Here is a 21474-nt window from a genome sequence, read left to right on the forward strand (position 1 = left end):
ATATATATATACAGTATATATGAGGTGCAACAATACATACTTGTATATCTGTATTGAACCATTTGGTACAGTGGCCTGGGTTTGATACCACTATGAATCGAACGATACTGTAACCCAAGTCACAAATAACATAACATCAGTCAGCAGACATCAAAGTCCCCTCCCGATTCGCTGTTGCAACTATGCGGCAAAGATGAAATCAGCTGCTCCTATTGTGGCTGGCAGCATGGACAGTGTCTCACACACACACACACATCTATATATATATATATATATATATATATATATATATATATATATATATATATATATATATATATATATATATTAGGGCTGTCAAATTATTAAAAATTGTAACCAGATTAATCACAGTTTATAAATGAATTAATTATGATTAATCACCATTAGCAACTATGTGTCAAATATACCAATTTTTACTGTATTTAATGAAAAGAGGTCAATGACTGGACAGGATTATATATATATTTGTATGTATTAACAGCTCTAAATGAACTGAATATGTCAATCAAGCAAAAAGATACCACACAAGTCTAAAAATCTATTTGGCGAAAGCAGTAAAGAAAGAATGGATGGATGGATGGTGAACACTAGTCTCTTTGATAGTAGTCAAACATTTGAATCACACTTAAAACCTTGTTATTATGAGCAATGAGGGGTTGTGTAATTTACGGTAAATGACTTTGTTCAGTGTAATTTCCACCATACTTATAGTAAATGTAGTAAATTGTACATCTGAATGAACCCTTTAGACGGCAGAGTTTTTTCAAGAAAATATTCAGTTTTGATATTACTATTTCAAACGGTTGTAGCTTGAAAACGGTTAAAGATAAAGGCATACTGTAAATGAGAAAAAATCATCAGCATGACCCAAAGTTTGTTATGGGAGTAAATTCACTCATCTAATTTGCATATTATGTCATCAACAGGCTCAGAAATTGTCTCCACGATACCCAACAAGCTCATCAACATGTCTAATCCACTTGTTATACTGTTCCTCATCTCTCAAACAAACACAGCCATCATCATCATTTACAGCGGGATCTTGAACACAACTGATGCCTTTCGCTATATACAGTATATATATACTATATATACATTTTATTTACTTCCTGCATTCTATGTAATATTATTACATATAATAATCAGTGGAATAATAAATAAATAATAAAAAATAAAACAAGCATGACAGAACAATAAATATAATAATCAATATAATAATAAATAAATAAGATGAAGGCAAGCATAATAAAGCAAGTTGAAGACTCTTCGGCCTTATATTTAGTAAAATGCTTGTATTGTTTTTTGAATTTGCTCATCTCAGTACATTGTTGGAGTTCTTTGCGCAATCCGTTCCATAGTTTAATTCCACATACTGAAATGCTGTGGTATTTCAGCGTTGTTCTCGCATATAAATGTTTTAAGTTTAATTTTCCTCTAAGATCATATTTCTCCTCTCTTTTAGAGAAATACTGTTTTTGGGTAACAAGTTATTGTTCACTTTATGCATTATTTTAGTTGTTTGAAAATGTACTAAATCAGCAAATTTTAATATCTGTGATTTTAAAAATAAATGGTTTGTATGTTCTCTATACGTGACATAATGAATTATCCTCACCGTTCTTTTTTGCAGTACAATGAGTGAGTGAAAATTGCTTTCATAATTATTGCCCCATATCGCCACGCAATAAGTTAGATATGCTAATACCAAGGAACAGTAAAGAGTGTGGAGTGTTTTTAAGGTACTCAGACACTTTACAATGAAAAATAAAAACAATATAAAGCTAAACAACGAACAGAACAGAAGGCACATAAAATACCGCAAACAGAACTACAAACAAAACAAAGCAAAGCAGCAATATATAAAAAGTTAAACATCAAATACAGACTTAAACAGGTGGGTTTTGAATTGTTTTATGAAGGTGGGAAGGTCAGGGCAGGCACGGACTAGTTGGGGCAATGAATTCCAGAAGGTGGGGGCGGCGATGGAGAAGGCTCTGTCTCCCCGGTTCAGAGCTTGGTCCTACAGAGAAGGGTCAGGAGGTTGGAGTCAGAGGAGCGAAGGGAACGTGAGGGATTGTGTCGTTGGAGCAGGTCTGTGAGGTATGGAGGGGCCAGATTGTGGAGAGCTTTGAAAGTGATCAGGATGACTTTGAAATGGATGTGTTGAGGGACGGGCAGCCAGTGGAGCTTTTGAAGGACAGGGATGATGTGTTCACGGGAGCTGGTGGAGATGAGGAGGCGGACAGCGGAGCTCTGGATGTACTGTACTGTAGTATGCTGAGGATTTTGGATGGTGTACCATAGAGAATTCTATTGCAGTAGTCAATTCTGGATGTGAGAAAGTCAGTGATGGACGCAGTCGGACTATGTTCTTAAGATGGAAAAATCTATTCTGGGTTATTTGTTTCAAATGAGAGAGTAGAGTTAAGGTGGATGCCAAGATTGCGGATGAGTAGGGATGGAGTGAGGGTGGTGTTGTCCAAATTGAGTAAGAAGTCTTGAGCGGATTTAGTTGTTGGGACCAATGATGATTATGTCTGTTTTGTCACTGTTAAGTTTGAGAAAGTTGTGTTTCATCCAAGCTTTTATATCAGTTAAGAAGTTGGTGAGGGTGGAGTGGATATTGGAGTTGAGGGAGTTGTTAGGTTTTAAAAAAATTGTAGTTTTGTAGTTTTTTTGGCCTAATTTGAACATTTGTACTGGTCACTTGGTGTCAGTGGTGCCAGTAATGTTACGGAAATGTTTGGTGAGACACAATCACTAGACTTGATCGCCGGAACAACAGGCTTTTATTCCAGGTTTGAATTATCTCACAACAGGCACAATAATAACATATTAATCATAATAATAATAACCATAAAAATAACACAGGCTACTGCTGTGGCTGTAATCCACTCAACTCTGAACCCCCACTGAACACATCACTTCCTGTCGTCCACACGTCCGAAACACATTTATTGCAACACACACGAGGACGAGTCTTATTTATGTCTTAAACTGATTATTTTCTGTCATACTATATTGGGTAATACAAGTATAAAGGTGACTATAGGGGTCTTATTTCATGTCTAGAGGGCTCTAATAATGTAAAAAAAACATCTTTAAAGGGTCGTAAACAGGTTTTCTATGCTGTAAAAATGAAAATATTTGATTTCTACACTCTACACTCTAGGAAAATACTTGATTTATTAGTAGGGAATCATACTTTGCGAAAATTCACTTATCACGGTCCGGTCTGCAACCAGTTATAAACGAGGGTTGGCTGTACCTTGCTGAGGAAGCTGAAGGTGATGGATACATTGGATATTCAAAGTTATGTCCACATTTTATTTCTATAGTATTGTCCCTTGAGAAGATATATTCAAATAGCTGCTGAAATGTGAGGGGTGTACTCACTGTTGTGAGGTACTGCATATACCATCTACCTCCACTTTCAAAAGCCACATGGACCGTGATTTCCGGGGTATAAGCCGCTACTTTTTTCTCACGCTTTGAACCCTGCAGCTTATACAATGCGGCAAATTTGTGGTTGCGTTCTGGTCTCCCAACATATTGTGTGTTTTGGAGCAGCAATTTTGCCCTTAGTGCGGACACCCTCATCATGGAGAACGCACCATGCACCGTGAAGAGGTGCATGTGATGCAGCTTTCAGGCTGAAGGAGATCAATCTAGCAGCTTTTGCTTGGGTCTGCCGGTGGATCTCGGCTGTGTGGGACTGTGTCAGTAGGTGCACCTTCGACAATAAATACAGCAACTTCTGATCAATCCTTGTCAATTCCAGACTTAAAATAATGTACTGATTTAAGCCCCAACCATTTCCGCTTAAAACACACCCACTTCCCCGCCCACTGTGAGTACATATACAGATAATTTAGATGTGTGAACAGATACAGATACGGATACAGATCGTGGTGTACTCGCTCATCCCTATTCACAAGCATGGTTAATTTTTTACAGATCCTGCCAGATGATCTATACAGTATCTGCGCCTCCATTGATTGTTAACAGTTACTAATTGATCGCCAAAGATCAGGGAATACAGTATGGTAAGGCTGTGATGTATGCTAACATTTCATATATAATTGTTAAATAATGAAGACAATCATTGCATTCCTGTTGTGTTTCCAAACTGTCGTTAGCTCTCTTGTTGGTATAGGGCAGTGGTCCGCAATTATTTTCTGTCACACACCCCAAGGGGACAGAAATGGTTTCACGCCCCCCCCCTCCCCAGATTTGAAATACTATTGAGAAACTGGTAATATCTATTTAGCTGTACTGAATAGGATGAACTCGAAACTGAAACCAGGAAATTGCAACTAAATTGAGAGCTGTGAAACATACAAGCGTATTCAAGAGTCAAACTGCATGCTGAGTAAGATACATTTGTGTATGTTGGCAGGTCTGCACTAACACTGAAAGTACTCCCTGCCTCTCACGTCCATCTGACAGTTCACCACGTCCCCCCAGGGGGTTCCGCCCCACTGTTTGAGCACTGGTATAGGGTTAACGGTATCATGAGACAGAACATTTCACAGGCTATCAATTAACTGTAATTACACATTTGCTAATTAATCTTACATATCTCCTGATATTCATGATTCAGCTGAGTGCCGTTTTCTCTTGTTGGCAGGCTAATTGAACCACATATCAGCGTAATTGTGTCCCAGTCCTCGGCGCACTCCACACCTACGACAACGTGACTCAAGCGTACAAAGATAGATGGCTTCCACTTTCAATTACCAGCAGCCTTTACTGATGTTATCCATACATATCAACCCTCTGAGGCTTGAACACTTTTGAGGACTTGAGCTATGCTTGCTATGAAATGTGTACACACAGACATGCATTACAAGTGGCTTCTCACAAACACAGAGGGAGATGCGCCAATGAGCGAACAGAATTAGCTCCGGTAAATCGGGGGTGTTACAGGCTGCTATTAGTCAAAGTTTGGAGACTTTTATGTAATTCATATTTAAATGTTGTGCTCCTTCTTCTCTGGTAATTGCACTTCCTAGTTATTCTAGGAAGTGGGTTCACCGAACCATTCTGTTTATAGAGGTCTGGTAATTGCTAATTACAGAGGCAAGTTCATACTAACACACATGCTGGCATATACTGTAAATGAACAGAGCTTGTAACATGGTCCCTAGCTAGTGTTTATCAGCATCTTGGCAACTAATTGTACTGCTTTATTGCTGGACTCCTATTGTTTATATTGACTTCTGAAACAAATGCACCTGTGGGTTTCTTAGGAGATGGTGAAAGTTGTTTCTTATCAGTCGCTGGAGCGTGAGAAACACAAAACTCGGGGGAAACTACCAGCCCATGTTTTCCTTTTAAAAACCTCTCTTAAATGAGCATAGCAAAGCCTTCTATGCTGTTTGTGTGAAACATAAACAATACAAATACTCTCTCACTAGAGTGTGTTTGTTCAGTTCATGGTATGTTTACGTCCTATATTCCAAATGTACTTTTTGCCAGTTAAATACAAAGAAAAGTGATAAGGCAGTATAACAATGTGGTAAAATAGGAGTCAAGGTTGTAGTCACTGGAAATAAATTATACAGCAGTCATAATAATTAATAATAAATATGTAATAATAACTGAGAGGGTTAATAGTTGACAGAAATATCGTTGGATGATGAGTGAGTACAGAGAATGTTCTCACAAAAAAATGAGGAGTTAGTAGTCAGCTCAAAACTAAACTGATTCCATACCTTTCTCATTTTTTAATTAGGATATTATGATTAATTGTATCAAAAGCTTTTGTCATATCCATAAATACTGAAGCTGCACACTTTCTACGGTCTATAGCGTTGGTAATTTCCTCAGTAATTTTGATTAGTCTGTCTTGTCAAATGCACCGCATACGTAACGAAAGAAGTCTACCAAGTAACTTTAAATATCAGTGAGGATTTTCGTTCATCATGATTACGAATCATGATGAGCTGTACTCGTTTCATGCTCGTACTCAGCAAAAATGCATTATCCGTAACAGATATCCGGCTCATCCCTACTGTTTAGGATGCCCCATCTTGCTCTAATGTTGTTTTTATTCTTGTCTAGTGATTGACTACAATATTATTTTTTACACACTCTCAAAATATTTCTGAACTTATTTTCACATATCTTACAGGTTTGTTCTGCTTCTGTAGTTTTTTTGTATAATAAATCTCTTTTTCTCCTTACAGGCATTTTGCTTCTCTCAATAGACAGTGCTTATCGTAGAACTTCATGTAAATATTCGGGAAGTGCTCATATGCTTCATCCACACCATTTTCACTGTACACACACTCCCATTTTTGTTCTTCCAGATCTTTCTTCAAAGCGTTGATGCTTTCCTCTGTGCGTAGTCTTTGGAAAGTCCTTTTTGTCTTCCGTCTTTGTCTTTTTATAGTTTTCATTGTAAATTGTAAACACTGGAAGATGGTCACTGATATTGTTAATTAGCAGACCACTAGTCGTGTTGTGTGGTGTTGTATTAACTTCATGTAGGATATAGACTCAAACTGTACATTGTGTCTATGAAGTCATCTATTGTCCTTGGCTTCTTGGATTAAAAAAATCGATATTGAAGTCTCCACATACGAAGATTATTTTTTGACCGAAGGTTGCTTTGATTCAGTCCTCAAACAATTCAGTGCTGGACTCAGGTGCTCTATATAAACAACTTAGTAATACATTTTTGCTTTTTGATTTACAAATTTCAATAGCTATGCATTCTAAAATGTTGTCAATTGCAAATGACATGTTCTTTACCACTTTTTAGTTCAGATGTTTGTCCACGTACTCAGCCACTCCTCCTCCACTTTGTTGTCCCTGTTGATGCAGTTCATGTCCTTGTGGGCATTAATGCGAGTTTCTGAGATTGTGGTTACTTTGAAGGGTTCCTTGAATTCACTCCAATGTTGTCTGATGTTGTTATAATTTCCATACATGCTTCTGCTGTTTATGTGGATAATTGACAATTTATTGTCAATGTTAAGGTTATTATTGCGGGGCTCTCTGGGAGGTGGAAGGCGGCCCCTTTCCTTTCATGCATTCTCAGTTACAATTACACGCCCACACATTCCTGCACCTTTATATATATATATGAAGTCTTCCCCACATACAGAGATACCTGTACATATGCACACTCACAGTACATACGTACTTCCCCACATTACTCACTGAGTTAACCAGGGTGTTATTATGTTGTTGGTTTTATTACAGCGACGGTGATATCAGCAGTATGACTATAGCTTTTTTTACAATGATGTGCATTACAGTAATTATCATTCTGTTCACTATCATGGATAATCATTTCATTACTACTATTATGTGTGACTGTTTCAATGCGGTATTATCATTGTGATCACTATCATAGTTCATCATTTCATGACTGCTATTATGTGTGACTGTTTCAATGCAGTATTGTCATTGTGATCACTATCATAGTTCATCATTTCATTACTACTATTATGTGTGACTGTTTCAATGCAGTATTGTCATTGTGATCACTATCATAATTCATCATTTCATGACTACTATTATGTGTGATTGTCATTGACAGCGTTGTCATTGTGGTTGTTGATATTGTTTTGTCCTTTGTCCTTATGTCCTTGTTCGTCTTTATAGTTGTCACAGACATTTATTTGCTGATGTCGTTCTGTATGTTTCTGTTGTTCTGTTCTTGTTGTCACAATTGTTGTTGTTGCTGCTGTTGTCCTTGTCTCTTGTCTGTCTTTTTTTGTCCCCCTCTCATCCCCGCACCCCCCCCCCCCCCCCCCCCCCGCTCCAAATTTGCTTAATAACAAGCTTCAAAGTCAAATAAATTCTGTATAACAGGGGAATTGTATATCACACTTCTCCCTGGCAGAGTAAATCTGTTGAGCACTTGACGGCATTTAGATCTACAATTCTTTCTGCTTTAAAGGCTGGACAGGACAGGGGTTAAAAAAAAAAAAAAAGAAAAAAGGTTATTTTTGTATTGTTCGTCTGTGTAGTAACAGCAGTCATTTCTGATATGAGAAAAAAAAAGTTTGTGTCCAGATCTACATCTTTCTCCAATTCCAGTTGTTTGTGGTCTGGAAAGCAAAAGGTTTCCAATTGTAGGTCTTCTTGTCCTGTTAATATACTCCAAATCAACTAAACTGCATAAAGAGGTCAATTAATCTGCACCTTGCCAGATGCCGTTTTCAACATATTTTCCACTAACCTTTTCATCTACAGTATTACCCTATTTATTTTAGAGGATATCTGATAGAATTATGAATCTGGGATGGGGGATCTGATCCAGTATTGGTATCGGGTTCTAATGCCAGTGTAATTCACGGATCACAAATTTCCAATCCAACCTGCAGAGATTTCCGATCCATGAGCCAGGTCTGTGCTTCAATGCTGGCTACTCTGCTAGCTGGCTTCAAAATGTAATGTAGCACACTGTAGCTGTACAATCCATTTTTTTTCAAATGTGACTCAGGCGTCGTTCCGATGTACAAAGTAGATATAAATCCAGTATGTATCTGATCTACTGCAGTCTGAACAGTCAGGTTGCATATATCAGACCTATACGTCATCAAAAGGCATGTTTTGACATGCAAGACTTGAATAAAGATAAAGGACAGGTATAGACAGATATAGTCAAAGGTTCTTAAAAAAAAAAGTTATTAAAAAAAATGTTTTTTACAACATCAATGCTCAATCATTCCTGGCTGCGACATCTACCCACACGCCCTTCGGACTGCCATACCCAAAAATCTTGCTCTATTCTCCCTTCTCAATCTCCCACGGGGAATCATTTGGTTAAGAAAATGTTGACTTCTGTTGCACAAATCTCTTGCAATTGCCACAAACACGCCAAAGAGAGCACAAACTGTGGCAATGTTTGCTTCCGGAAACACACGGCAATGTGTGTGACGTCATGTTTTCCTCAAGCGCGTCACTTCCCAGACGCATTGCGTTCACATTTACGAGTCGCATTTTTTTGGTAATGTGAACGACCACATAAAAGATCGGATTTTAACAAACACATTTGAATTGGGCACCATACGCTGCAGTGTGAACATAGAAGTTACTGATTCTGGTCTCCATGACGGAAAATAAATTACCATTCTTACCATTTTTATTATCACTGGAGTAGGACGAGGGATTGCTAAGGTAAGACAGAGAAGCCTTGCTAACTGCTAAACTAGCTTGATTGTAAAGTAAAGCGAAAACAAAACAATAAGTGTTTAGCACACTGTAACGAATTCTATCTTGAGCTGCGTTACAGGAGAGTAACCAGCTTTGAACAGTAAATTAGCAAGTAGATTAATAAGAGTCGAGAGAGAGAATAATACAACTACACAAACTACATAGTGAATGCACACGTCCATAAATGGCGCATTATGTTACCGCCTACGTCAGCAGCCAAAGGAGGCCCCTTTGTAATCTGTAATCTGTTTTGAAATGGTTGTGTTATAATTTATATGCCAAAACATATTGGTGTTGCCTATCCCTAATCACAACATGTCCAATTTGTAGAAATATTTTACACTTGATTTTACACATGATTTCCAGGATTTCCTGTTTGTCTGACGTCTTTTTCTGGCCACCTCTTTACCTCAAGTTGCCTGTTGGGACATACAGTACATGCATACATTCATACATACAATACTTGTCTGTGGAATTCCATTTATTAGAGCCTCAAAAAATCTAAAATAATGTTATTAATAATATAAAAGCAATCAGAGCTCTGTTATTGGAATAGTATTGGTATCAGCGGACATCCAAAACCAGATATTGGAATCGGACTGGAAGTGAAAAAATGTGAATTGGTGCATCCCGAGTTAAAGAAGAAAGTACAGGTCGGTTCATACATGATCTTTGTCAGTGCTCTTTTCTTAGCATCAATGGATTATTGTTATTATTGTTATTATATGGTATTATTGAATAATTAGGCAATAATCATATTGTTTCTTTATGGTAAAGGCTGATTAGTTGGGGTGAAATGTCATATAAATCAGGGGATTTTGTCTTGTGGCAACCTTAAATTTGTTTTGCTGATACACTGACGACTAAACAGACAAGCACCTGTACTCTGGTTTGGTGTGAGGTAAATACGATAGATACGGTAAATACAAAAAGTCGATGCAGGGGAAAACAACTTCAAAAAGTGTCAAAGTAAGTCTTTCCCGGGCACACTGTAAGTGCGTAACAGAGAAATGGTGGTAATCCCACAGTGTGATTCAGTGTAAGATTGGCTGTGAAGTGAGTGATGATAATGACCTTTGCACACTGTGCAGTGAAGTGAAAGAGTAATACCCTTCACTTTATCAACTTATCTGTGTGTTTCTTTCTTGGATTCCCTTCTTGTCACTTGACAAATGTAAATGAGGAAATAACCTATATGTCTGGCTCAAGGTGCACCCTGCAAAGCCAAGAAATTGCATTTTGCCTCGAGCCTCCCGTTGTGGTTGCTCTCTGCAGGAGAAAAATATACTTGGTAGATTCAGTATTCAGTTAGCTTCAGTGTTGCTAAGAGTGTCTGTTCCTTTTTTTTTTTTTTTTATGAATGTTTGAAAAATGAAATGGACTAACCTTAAGCCTTAAGCCTTATCCAACTGCTTTAGAATGATGGCAGAATGTAATCTTTTGTTGGGTAAACACTATCACTACAAGACATGGCCATTCTATAATTGAGCTTACAGTTTTAGGGTAGTTATGATGCCTGTAGCACAAAATAACTTGTGCAAGAATAGCACAGAATCAATGAAAATTCCAATGTTGATGACTATAAATTCTGTGCAAGTAGGCTTGTCACAATAATAGATACATCGATTAATCGAACGATTTAAAAAAAAAAAACAGGTTGATAATTATCACGCCCTCGATAAACTGACATGTGCATGGATGACAAGAGTGTTCACACTGCATCTGTCTGTGCGCATTGGCTCTATAGTGGAATGAGCAGCAAGAGTGAGCCCTCCTTCAGCCTCTTCGTGGAGACAGGGCTACTAGTGAGTGGATGCAGAGGGTTTGCAGTTAGCTTCGTGAGGCAGCATACGTTAACATGAATGAAGGCACAGAAGGAATGGTTTCTGAGGCGAACGCCACAGCCGACAGCCCCAGTGTGGGAATATTTCGGTTTTAAACAGAATGAACAAGGTGAGGGCATGAACAAAGGCGACCGACACAGACGGTTTCTCAACTTGGACAAAAAAATACCGATGGAGGTGCTTATGCAGCGGAGCCTTCGTCCCGACAGTCAACGCTTACTGGGGCGTTTGGCCGGCAAATATAAACAAAACAGTGCAAAATGGTGCGCGCTCACAGACAGTGTAGCTCACTACGTTGCAAAAGAACTGCAACCATTCAATATGGTTAGAAGGAAAATATGGCATCAATTTTAAACAACATACTGTAGCGTCGCTGGGAGCACTTCCAGTTCTGCGTTATTCATTGGAAGTGTCTTGTCTGTTGTTATCTACCTATTGCGTAGCTGTGTGATGTTTTAGCTCTTTCTTTTATGACACCGTGAATAAGACTGGTATGTGGAGTGGTAACCCCTCCTGATTTCAGTGGGGTTGATAAATTCATTGTGAGATCTGTTGCTTGCAAAATAAAGAGTTGCCTCTTCCTCACGGACTCATGAGTGCCACAATACATACAGGTGGCCTCCGTGTCAAGCTAGTGTGGCTTACACAGGTACACTACCTCTCATGGCAATAATGGAAAAATGACCTCAAAAAATGTTGTTGATAACATCGATTAACGACGAGAATTTGCAGCACAATTATGGACCAGCAAAATTTGCAATCATGACAGGCCATGTGCAAGTGAAACTGGAACATATATATCACTACTATTTTTTATATATTTTTTTTTATAATACAGTGTTTGTTTCTGATGCTAGAATCGCTACTACTAGTATGCTAGTATAATTATAGTAATTTTTATTATATATAGTAAATAATACATAATATTTTATTACTCAGTTTCTAGTACAGTATACTCAGGATGGAAATGTCGAATTTAAAGAGAAAAAAAGATTGGTACATGTATAGGCCATATCCTTCTATAAGCCGCAGGTGTCCACGTTGTAACATGGGTATTTAGTACACAGAGCTATGTTACACAGAAAGACTTTTTTAACTTTTAATTAAATAAATGTTCTTTTTCCAAACAGTGCCGAACAGTGCGTGTAATACAGCTGGTTAAACAGTAGCCTACCAGGACATTCATTCAGCGCTGTCTTCATCTTCCTTGTCTTCTTCAGTGTCGGAATTGAACAGGCTCATAATTCCTTCGTCACACACTGTCAATCTTTTTTGCTCTTTCATTGTCGCTCGAATGTCACTTTTGCCTCGAGGCAAATTATTCCTTGCGCTTGTCCTGTCCATCACGCAGTAGTCCAGACTTTCAAAACCTGTTGGTCGTAGTGGATTTTTTGACACTGCTCCACGCTGTCAGGATCCACGGGCAGACTTTCTAGATCGATTGTCTTTAACTTCAAAGCTGCACCATATGCATTTCTTCTTGTGTTTTCCATGATGAGAGGGTGTGCATGAAGCACAAAATGGCTGCTCTGAAGTATACGGAAATCCCGTGATTAGAACTGTATTCTGTATTTTCCCCCATTTTACAGTCATCATTACCTTTTTTCCATTTCCATAAAGACAGTCACAGAAGACACAAAAAAGTCCGAAACTTGCACACATCAAAATCTCCATCTGTTGCAGTCAGTCTCCTGTCTTCTTGACCTTCTTCCATCCTCATTCTCTTTGGTTGTATCACTGTACCTGCTCTTGCTTTCCTGCTGTGACATTTTCAGGCTTGATGATAGGTCTTTGTCCCCTGAAGAGGCATGTGTCACCCAAGTTACTTCCCCTTGAGTGACTAGCCACGAAAAGTCAGACAAGAGTACAGATGGATGCTTGTTTGAAGGTTATAGGCCTGGAGAGGAGATCTGTCACTGTGCTCAACTCAGACGCGATTATCTTTGTTGGAATGCCAATGTTGTGTAAATATGCCGGTATCTACCTCTATATTCTCCAGGCAATAAAAACGCAGTGGTACTGAAAAGTGTAACAGAAGATGAACTGGTCCCTGCCTGATTCTTCTGTGAAGCCAGCGTGAACTCAGTTCCAAACTCAGTGACGGTTTGAATGTGATTGTGAATGGTTGTTTTGTCTATATGGGGCTCTGCGTTTAATCCAACCAATCCATTGCCCAAAGTTAGTTGGGGTAAGCTCCAGCGCCACGCAACGCTGAAAAGAAAAAAAAAAAGGAAAATGAATGGATAGCATTTGAAGCATTTGGAGAAGAGAAGGGACAGAAAGAAAAGGGTAGAGGGTGGGTTAGACCAAGGCCCGGCTGTTACGAAGATGTAGCATAGCGCTGTATAAAAACAAAGCAGCAAGTCTGTTACAGAAATGCTTCAAGGCAACTCAGATGAGTGTGTGATATGTTGTATGTTGGCTGTTCCACTTCTTTTATTATTCAACAAGTGAATTGTAGCTGTCTCACACGATATTTGTTCAATCCTACAAAACAGCCCCACTGTGACGTGCATGTTCTTTAACTCCCTTCCTATCGTAACAGTATGCGCCCTGAAACACACTCACTAACGGTAAACGCGCTGCTTTGCCTACTGGGTGTGTGTATCATTGACAGTAGAGCAACAGCAAATCACAGATCTGAAAGGGAACAAGAGAAGAGTGCAGAGGTACTGCTTCAGCTTTGATTTGTAAATGAAAACATAATATGCCATATGCCATATGCTATGTCTATATTTCTCTTCTTCTCCCACCAGGTTCCTTTTCTGTGCATATCTATAACACGTGACTGCAGCACAAGTAAGCATAATTGGAAAGTATGTGGTCTAAAGTGTATTTACTTTGCACCTCAAATAGAGATAAAGTTGTAGTTATGCAGACATCTGCCTGTGAATATTCTCATTCATAGAATTCTTAGAAGACGTTTCGCCTCTCATCCGAGCAGGCTTCATCAGTTCATGCTCAAAGACTAGGTGGGACACACACCAGTCAGACTAGATAGGACAGCTATAGTCTAGAGCTAGTCTAGAGAGCTTGGTGCAAAATCCAATCTATTTATCCTCTAAAGGAGGAGGCGCGTCCAGACGGGAATGGTTTGCTCTTTAGTGGTGTCAAATGATGATAGTTGGAGTCTACCTCAAAAAGAAACAGCAATGTATACATTCTGGACAGAGAAGGATGGTTAGAAAGAGGAGTGAGGGAATCTACATTAATGTTGAGAAGCCATCTCTGAACAGAGGGGGGAAGGTGGCCAAGGAAACCACCTTTCCCCCACATACAATGCTGTGCTTTCATACCTTTCTAAAAGACTCTTAGCATCTAACGATAAACAAGGCACAGCCACCTTGGTTTCAGGTGGGTCCATGACCATTATCACACCTGAATGGAATGGTAACGAAGGTGATACCACCCAAACGACCAATGTTGGCAGTTAGAGGCCTGACTCCATTGTATCCTAACGACTGCCTTTTGACACCACTAAGGAGCAAACCATTCCTCGCTGGACCTGCCTCCTGCTTTAGAAGACCAATAGATTGGATCTTACACCAGGCTATCAGACTAGAGCCGTCCTATCAAGTCTGACTGGTGTGTGTCTCACCTAGTCTTTGAGTATGAACTACGTAATGAAGCCTGCTCGGATGAGAGATGAAACGTCTGAAATGTTTTTTGCGGTTGTTAGTAGTTGGGTGTTGCTGCGTTATAGTGACCTCATGCGAAACGACATGATCAGCCATCATCACTAATCTGTCACTCTGAGACCAACTATCACACCTAACGTCACAAAAGCACTCAGGCCCATTCAATAACCCCCTCTCTATTCTTCATAGATGGTATGAGTTTAACCCGGAGAGACCTAGATGGGCTTTGACAGCCCTGACCGACTGCTGACCTGCTCACCTCACCCACTTTGTGTGTGTGTGCGTCTGTGTACAGATGGATTAGGTACATTTCTTTCTTTGTTTGTGTGGTATGAACATGAGCACCTACCTCATTTGCAATCAGAGTTGCAGGGTATCTGCAGAGCAACATCTCTCCCTCTAGTACACTTTCTTTTCACTGCTTATTTAAATTTTCTCTCTGTGAGACATTGAGTTCATTCCTTCATTCCTTCAACGTAATTTTCTTGAAAAAGAGCTCATCCAGGCAGGAAGGAAGGAAATTGCATCAAACCCCCGCTTATCAGACACATACACTTGCGCCCCTCCCTAAACTTGCTTCCACCTTCAGGTTTTTTTTAAGTGTGCAAACTCATTTTTATCTATGTGCCATGTATAATGGCTCCAAGATGCTATCATGGGAAACAGGCCAGCTTGGCTAAATGGGGGTAGCAAATTGACTGTGGTATTAGAAGAGGAGAGCCTCTATAAAGCAGTCTGATAGCATACCATTATAGACGGCTTGCAGATGAATATGATTAGCTTTTCATTCCTCCTAATGGAAAGATTTTATGGAGAGGGGAGGAGATAAAATGTTATGTTGTGCTTGTTATTGCCTAATTTGGGTAAAAGGACCATTAAAGTTCTTGAAAAAGGACAATAAATGCTTCTCTATAAGTATTGTCTGTGTTACTGGGTCGCCATGTGTGGGTTGTATTTTTGTGTTGGTGAGGTGTGTTTTTGTATTTATGAATCATCTTTCTACTCCACCATCAGACTGAGTTTTTTCTAAATGATAAAAAACACAAGCTCCATTTCTTATGAATATTATTGTTCATTTTTGGAGCGTCATTGGTCCGCTCTTGGGCAAATCAAGTAACTAAAAGCAACTAGTCTGTGTGATCAGTTAAAGTAGTGCTTCTCAAATAGTGGGGTGGGTCCCCCCAGGGGGGCGCGGTGAACTGTCAGGGCGGGCGTGAGAGGCAGGGAGTGCTTTCAGTGTTACTGCAGACCTGCCAACATGTACAAATTTATCGTACTTAACATGCAATTTGACTTCTGAATGAACCTGTATGCTTCACACCTCTCCATTTTGTTGCATTTTCCTGGTTTCAGTTTTGAGTTCAGCCTGTACAGTAGAGATAGATAAATAGATATTGTCAGTTTCTCAATAGTATTTCAAATAGGGGACACATGAATACATTTCTGTCCCTGGGTGGGACAGGAAATAATTGAGAATCACTGAGTTAAAGTATGTCAGTTTTAGTGATGCAAATTCCGGCGCTTTTAAGAGAGCTGGTTCTTTCGGCTCAGCTCACTAAAAAGAGTCGGCTTTTTCAGCTCCTAAATGGCTCCTCAGATTTTTTCTTCATTTATTACCAAATTATGTATCTTGTCCATCCATCCATCGATCGCTTTTCTTCCGCTTATCCGGGTCCTAGGTCAGTAGGGTCAGTAGGGAAATCCAGATTTCTCGGCCCCCGACCACCTCTTCGAGTTCCCCCAGGAGGACACCAAGGCGTTCCCAGGCCAGCTGTGAGACATAATCCCTCTAGCGTGTCCTAGGTCTGCCCAGGGGACTTCTCCCACCTCACCAGGGAGGCGTCCAGTAGACATCCGGACTAGATGCCCGAGCCACCTCAACTGGCTCCTCCCGATGTGAAGGAGCTGCGGCTCTACTCTGAGCCCCTCCCGGATGAATGAGCTCCTCACCCTATCTCTTAGGGTGAGTCCAGCCACCCTATGGATGAAACTCATTTCGGCTGCTTGTATCTGCAATCTCACTCTTTCGGTCATGACTCAAAGCTCATGACCATAGGTGAGGGTGGGAACATACTAGATGGACTGGTAAATTGAGAGCTTTGCCTACCGGCTCAGCTCCCTCTTCACTATGACAGTCCGTTACTGCGACCGCAGTACTGCAGACGCTGTGCCAATCTGCCTATCATCATCCTCAGGCCCCCAAACTCGACACCTTGGCTGTGCCTAGAAATTCTGCCCATGAAAATGATGAACAGAATCAGTGACAAAAGGCAGCCTTGGCGGAGCCTAACGTTCACCAGAAACAGGTTCGACTTACTGCTGGAAATGCAAACCAGGCTCCTGCTCCGGTTGAACAAGGACCGAATGCCACGTAGTAGCGCGCCAGAAATCCCGTACTCCCGAAGCACCTCCCACAGGACACCACGAGGCCTTTTCCAAGTCCACAAAGCACATGTAGCCTGGTTGGGTAAACTCCCAAGTACCCTCTAGTACACTTGCAAGGGTGTAGATCTGGTCCAGTGTTTCGCAACCAGGACGAAAACCAAATTGCTCCTCCAATAGCCAAGGTTTGACTAACGGTCATACCCTTCTCTCCAGCACCCTAAAATAGACTTTCCCAGGGAGGCTGAGGAGCTTAATGCCCCTATAGTTGGAACACACTCTCCGGTCACCCTTCTTGAAAAGGGGGACCACCACACTGGTCTGCGTAGCCAGAGGTACTGTTCCCGACTTCCACGCAATGTTGAAGAGACATGTCAGACAAGACAGTCCATGTGTATGTGTATTGTCTAAAATAAATTACTAAAATAAAAATACATTATATCATTTTTTTACTATTAAAATGTATTCATTTAAATCCTAAATGAACATCTACAAAATATATTATAATAATATATTACAAAAACAAAGACTATTCTCAATAGACAAGGTCAAATCTCTGCATGCAAAATTCTAACTATTTACAATTAAACAACACAACATCAACAAGACACCACACAACAAAACACTTTAAAACACTTGCATTTTTTATGCCACCTATCCTCATTAGGGTCGCGGGGGTATGCTGGAGCAAGAGAGAGGCGGGGTACACCCTGAACTGGTCGCCAGCCAATTGCAGGGCATATTAGACAAACAACCACCCACACTCACATTCATACCTATGGACAATTAAGAGTAACCAATTAACCTAACATGCATGTTTTTGGAATGTGGGAGGAAACTGGAGTACCCGCAGAAAACCCACGCATGAACGGGGAGAACAAGCAAACTCCACACAGAGATGCCCAAGCGGAGATTTGAACCCAGGTCTTCCCAATCTCCTGACTGTGTGGCCAACATGCTAACCACTCGGCCACCGTGCAGCCCCAAAACACAAATTAGAACGTGCAAAACAAAAAGAAAAAGCAGCAACCAGGTAACAGCTGTGTCTTTTCAAACAAAAATAAAACAAGCACCTCTGCATTGAGGGGCTGATCCTGTTTCTCCTTTCTGTTGTGATGAGTGAGTTAAAACACTTTAAATTTTGAACTACAAATAAAGTTGGTTCTTGGTTCGTGAATTTAAAATTGGCCATCACTTCATCATAATAAAATATTCTTAATATTTGATCTCGGCCAGTGCCTCTCAAAGTCTAGCCAGCACAATAATTGCATCCGGACTCGCCTCCAGCCCCCTCTTTTATCTTGCAGTTAAGACTACTTGTTTAACTTATCACACAAACTTATCAGTTTGAAGTCTCCAGATGCCACAAAACTTTCCAAAGACGCCAGAAAAAGTTGCTAGATGTGTCACTAGTCACTTTTGAAAAAATATGTTGGCAAGAGGGTTTGGAATGTCGCCAGATTTAGCGTCAAAGTCGCCAAGTTGGCAACATTGGTGCTGTGTGTGTTTAACCCCGCACCTCCGCTGCTCAGTGTGGACACAGAGACGCCACAACACATCTTGACCAGTGACATTCGCCTTTAACAGACAAAAAGACGAGGAAAAAACTAATTGGTTGCCAGTTGGCTCCCAACGACGCGAGCCGGCTCCTGTCGTTCATTTCAATGAGACAATTTGTTTGTGACCGACACATCACTAGTCAGTTTAAGAATTCTGAAAGATGTTTCTGGAAACATAACCTTTGAAAGGTGATTCCATAAAGTCCTACTCATTTTGGCAGAACATGGCTTGGCATTTTGTGCACCAGTTTATAATTTAGTATTAAGTACTGTATTGTGAAAACATAAATCATGACTGTAAGGCTACGCCTTTAAAAGTGAATTTGCTCATGACCATTAAAGCATGTTGCACATCATTTATTACATTATAATCCTCATGACACTTAGTTAATATTAACCATGCATCTGTAGAAACCATGTGAAAGTATTTTTATTTTTTACAGTCTGACACATCACCTTCCCTTCTGCAGGGGTGACGATGATGATGACAAAGGCTATATTTGCTGCTGCTGTCTGTCTACTCTCTCTCAGCTGCAACTCACCTTCCAGCCTTTCACTGCCACTCAAACTCACATGCTAAAGTTATGTTACATTTATGAATCCGAACCACATATAATACTTGACAAGTTGCTTTTTAAATTGTGTTGTAGTGTTTTTTTTAACAGTGTTGCACTACAGTATTTGGATTATTTCTTATGTGACTCGTGCGGACGGTTTAAGATTAAGATTAAGGTTAAATAAGTTTACACCCACTGGCCACAACTTTAGTTTACTTTTCACCACCAATGCAAGAGATGTGTCATCAGTTGTGCCTTTACAGCCATTTATTTTGATTGTATTGTTATTATTTTTATCATTATTGTTGTGGCTGTAATTTGCAGTGGTGTTTGCAAGGTTATCTCATTTAGCTTCTGTATGAGTGCAGTTCTTCACCACAGCAAACTACAACATAACGTTCTACTGAGTGAACGTATATCTTTAAAGATTGCAATCCAGTTGGAGTCTGTTCTAATAAATGTGCTACTTTCTTTTTAAGGTAAAAAAATGACCTGCAGCTCTCGTCCTTGAATAAAAAACAAATATTCGGAGATCTAGTAAAGATAGATTTTTTTTACGCATATAATAAAGTTGCACATAGAATGAGATCATATTTGAATTGCAGATATAGCAGACTTGAATAATGGCAAATTACTTTTGGGGACATTGGCTGTGCGCCTTTAAAGGTTAATAGTGCCTGTGAATTATTGAATAACTTTGTGAGACAAGCAGGTTTCAAGAGCTTCTCTCCTGAGATGAGTCAGTTTTTTGCCATGTTGGTGATGAATACCTGGAGCAGAAGTGGAAATTAAAGTTCAACGTTTGGGTGCACACATGGACAAAAAGTGACATTGGTTGATGGGATGTGAAGTTGTGTGTCTGTGAAATGTGAATGATGCACAGCCAGTGGTTGATTGGAAGTATTAAATAATAATTGAAAGACATTCTAAGGCATTCTCTTTCACACTGTTGCAGGTATGGAGACATGGTTCCTAAAACCATTGCAGGCAAGATCTTTGGTTCAATCTGCTCTCTGAGTGGGGTGCTGGTAATCGCCCTGCCTGTTCCTGTCATCGTGTCCAACTTTAGCCGCATCTATCACCAGAACCAGAGAGCAGACAAACGGCGGGCGCAGAAGGTACAGGTAAACACAGTTTTCTTTCACTTCAACTGGGCTCCAGAGGGTTGGGCCTCCATATCTCCTGGCCAAAAGGTGATTTGACTTTCTTCAGATTGGAGGACTCCACAAGGTTCAGGTCTTCTCTGAGATGGATGTTGTATGTAAAATGCACATGAGCTTCTATTAAGAATTTGAATATCAGTAAGTCTTTGTGGTGATGTACTATACACAGTGGATCCCCACAAATTTTCACATTTTGGTTCAAAATATTCTTTTTTTATTTGTGGGAAAATTCACCATTTTGTGTTTATAATCTACATACACATACTCATGTTGGTTTGTGTCACAGTGTCAAAATAGACATTTTTATGGGCATCTCAATTGCTCTCAGGTTTTGCCATTTGCGGGTTTTTAACATGCATTTGACCATCCAGTGTTCCCTTTGTTGTAGTCACCCCATTTTTTATGTTAAAATGTTTCTGTACATTTTAATTGTATTAATTATCGTACATTAATGTAGACACGAAAATAACTGTGCTGGTGTTTTCTATGTGACTCAGTCTCAGCCACAGCATCAGCTGGTCCATCCATAAAAATGGGCCATACACTACCAGTCAAATGTTTGGACACACTTTTTCATTTAATAGCATGAGGAAGCAGGGTCCGCTACATGTAATTGATCGTGGCGGCCTGCCACTACAAAATAAAAGCTGCCACACCGTAAAAATTAACTTGAAAACAATGTTAAAAATATATATTGTATGAATGTATATGCACATATAGATTATTATTTATGCACATATTGACCACAATTAGTTTGAAAACAATTTCAAATATCATAAAAATGTTTCACTGCGCTTTATTTTGAAAAACATGCACCGGAATCGCCACTCTGCCTTGTCGGCACTTGCTCATGTCGCGGCACTCAATGCAGCACTAGCGTCTTGTGTTGATGTTCACTGTGTTCCTTATTATCGTGCAAATAAAAAAGTAGTCCGTAAAATGTGTAGTCAGTTGATAATGCTGCATTGGATACACCTGTGCTATCATAACCCTGGACTCTCAATTTACACTCTTTATACAGGACACATTTCTATAACGAAAATATAAAAAAATAATTTTATTTTGTTAATTGTGTTATTCTTAACAAAAAAATATATATTATTGAACACTTCATTTCCCATATATTAGTTTTACTC

General features: G+C 39.7%; 1 protein-coding gene across 1 annotated transcript in view; it reads left to right on the forward strand.

The window, feature by feature from the left end:
• kcnd3 (potassium voltage-gated channel, Shal-related subfamily, member 3) overlaps positions 1 to 21474 on the forward strand; it is a 132516-nt gene that overhangs the window by 88020 nt on the left and 23022 nt on the right. The window contains exon 4 of the mRNA XM_054780595.1: positions 20131 to 20299. Coding sequence (XP_054636570.1) covers positions 20131 to 20299 — 169 coding nt within the window. The remainder of the gene's footprint in view (positions 1 to 20130; positions 20300 to 21474) is intronic.

This window comes from Dunckerocampus dactyliophorus, chromosome 1 (genome assembly GCF_027744805.1).
Source record: "Dunckerocampus dactyliophorus isolate RoL2022-P2 chromosome 1, RoL_Ddac_1.1, whole genome shotgun sequence".
NCBI classification, from domain to species: domain Eukaryota; kingdom Metazoa; phylum Chordata; class Actinopteri; order Syngnathiformes; family Syngnathidae; genus Dunckerocampus; species Dunckerocampus dactyliophorus.